Source organism: Eimeria necatrix, genomic scaffold, assembly GCF_000499385.1.
Source record: "Eimeria necatrix Houghton genomic scaffold, Enh_scaff2163, whole genome shotgun sequence".
Lineage (NCBI taxonomy): Eukaryota > Apicomplexa > Conoidasida > Eucoccidiorida > Eimeriidae > Eimeria > Eimeria necatrix.
In genome coordinates, this window is record NW_013652772.1 from 1 (window position 1) to 2,696 (window position 2,696).

A 2,696-nucleotide genomic window follows, 5' to 3' on the forward strand; every position below is an offset into this window, starting at 1 on the left:
GGGCATTCACGCCCACCCCCACCCAAACAGCAGCAGCAGCAGCAGCGCAGCAGCAGCAGCAGATCTCGGCTTCCCGGGCTCCTCCTTTCCCCGTTTCACGCCCCCCCCCACCCCCTCCGCAGCAGCAGCAGCAGCAGCAGCAGCAGCAGCAGCAGCAGCGGACCGTTATCGTAGACGTGTTCGACCTTGAGTCCGTAGGTGAAGGGTTTGATGCCGAGTTTGTGGAGCAGCGCAGCAGCACTAGCTGAGACTTTTTCTCCTTCTTTGATCAAATGGACTTCTTGTTGGATTTCAATTTGGCCTTTCACAATCTTCGTGCTAATTCCCAAAGCTTGGAAGAAAGAAGTGCTGCCGGGGTCCATTCCTGTGGGGCCAGCTGGCACAAAGACATTAGAAGGAGCAGCAAGACCCTGGCGGGCTGGGGCCGGGACTTTGTGCTGCAGCACTGCAGCACGAGCTGCTGCGGGGTCGCAGCAGCAGAAGACGAAGCCCACGTTCAGCCGCACCAGCGGCAGCAGCGCCTCCAGCTGCGGCTGCTGCTGCAGCTGCTGCCGCAGCGCAGTCCTTATCTTTGTGTTCTTCCCCATTAAGATCGTGGCTTGGCCCCGCAGCGCCACGCGGATCTCAGCGAGCTGTTTGCTGCCCACGTGGTCTGCTGAGACCACCAGGATCCGCGGGTGCTGCTGCAGCAGCTGCTGCAGCCGCGGGAAGTACTCCCGCCGCCGCGCCGCGCGGTCTTTCCCCATTGCAGCAGCAGCAGCAGCAGCAGCAGCAGGAGCAGCAGAGAGGCGGAGACAAACGCCGGGGCTTGTGGAGACTGACAGAGCGCGCGGCCTGGCAATCAATTTAACCTGCGCAGCAGCAGCAGCAGCAGCAGCAGCAGCAGCAGCGGCAGCGGCAGCGGGGGGAGTGGGAGCGCTGCGGCTCGACGCAGGTCGCGTGCTGCAGCAAACGGCTGCAGCTGCTGCAGCAAACAAACGAAACTCTCCGACTTCCAACGCAAACGCGCCTTCGCAGCAGCAAGAGCAGCAGCAGCAGCAGCAGCAGCAGCAGCAGCAGCAAGAGCAGCAGCAGCACGGAGAAGCCCCCGCGGGCGAGGAACGCCCACGCGCCACCAACCAACTCACTCACCACAAGTCGGACAAAATCCCCGGTAAAGCTCACCAGAAATATGGTTTTGCTTCCCAAGATGCTGCAGCAGCAACGCAGCAGCAGCAGCAGCAGCAGCAGCAGCACGGCACCCACCGCGCTCCCCACATCCCCAGCCCCAGGCCGCTGCTGCTGCTGCGGCTGCCGTGCGGCTGCTGCTGCAGCTGCTGCTGCCAGCGCCAGCCCTGCTTGCTGCATGCATTTCCTGCTCTACTTTCGCCAGCCATTCGACTGCAGCAAACAAAATAATTGCAGCAGCAAAAGCAGCAGCAGCAGCAGCAGTTCGTTCGTCAACGGCTGTCTCTTTCTTGCTGCAGCGGAAGCCGCTCAGCTGCTCCCTCCAAACCTCCCTTCAACTCAAGGGCTAACCGGGACCCTTCTTGCTGCTGCTGCTGCTGCTGCTGCTGCAGCTGCGGCAGCTGCGGCCCCTGGCCTGCTGCTCCAAGGCGGCCCCTGACAGAACTCGCAGCTCTCCTGCCTCAACAGCAGCAGCAGCAGCAAAAACATCAGCAGCAGCAGCAGCAGCAACATCAACAGCAGCAGCAGCAGCAGCAGTTGCCGCGGCCGGGGCGGCCTCCGCGACAATGGCAGCTCCGGCGACGGCAGCGCCGCCGCCCGCTCCGGGCGGCGGGGGCCCAAGCAGCAGCAGCAGCAGCAGCAGCAGCAGCAGCAGCAGCAGCAGCCGCAGCAGCAGCAGCAGCAGCAGCAGGCTGCGGGGCAAGCGGGCGTGGGACCCGCTGGAGGCGGAGGGGCCCCTGCGGCCGCTGCCTGCTGCTCTTCAGGTGTCTGTACGCCGCACGAGGGAACTTTTTGCTGCTAATGAGGGCCTCAGGGCCCCCCCTTATGCTGCAGCAGTTGAAGTGGCGCTGCGGCTGAAGTTGGGGGACGAGTACAACTTCGCGGACCGCCACGCTGCTGCTGCTGCTGCTGCTGCTGCTGCTGCAGCAGCAGCGGAGAAGGCCGCAGCTGGCGAGCGCGACGCGCTCGACGGCGGGGCCAAGAGGCCGGCCCTTGAAGACGCTGCAGCAGCAGCAGCAGCAGCAGCAGCACCCGCAGCAGCAGCAGCAGCAGCAGCAGCAGGTGCCCCCGTTGCTGCTTCGAGCTCCACAGCGGTGGCAGCTTCCCCCCTAGCCCTCTGCCCCCCCGGCTCCTTCTCCCCCCCGGAGCCCGCAGCAGCAGCAGCAGCCGCCGCCGCAGCAGCAGCAGCAGCAGCAGGAGGAGCAGCAGCAGCAGCAGAAGCGCGCGGCGTGCCGTCGGGCGCGAGCATATCCGAAATGATCCAGGCGCTGTCCCCCTTCGCAGGCAGCGGGTCGCTTCCTGCTGCTGCTGCAGCAGCAGCAGCAGCACCGGGCGCGCTGGCGGCCCCCCCCCCAGCAGCAGCAGCAGCAGCAGCAGCAGCAGCAGCAGCAGCACTGCAGCAGCAGCAGCACTTTAGCAGCAGCAGCACTTTAGCAGCAGCAGCACTTTAGCAGCAGCAGCACTTTAGCAGCAGCAGCCCTGCATCCCCTTAGCTCCCGCACAGCCTCCCAGCCCTCCCCCTCCCCTCC

General features: G+C 65.3%; 1 protein-coding gene across 1 annotated transcript; it reads left to right on the forward strand.

Annotated features, from left to right (window-relative positions):
* ENH_00029620 (hypothetical protein) lies at nucleotides 1-2,618 on the forward strand (the record flags this gene model as incomplete). The annotated part of the gene is made up of 3 exons (XM_013580049.1): nucleotides 1-190; nucleotides 558-1,295; nucleotides 1,610-2,618. Coding segments are annotated over 3 exons (1,937 nt in total), but the record flags the coding sequence as incomplete, so codon positions are not given.
* Between the last annotated feature and the right edge of the window lie 78 nt (nucleotides 2,619-2,696).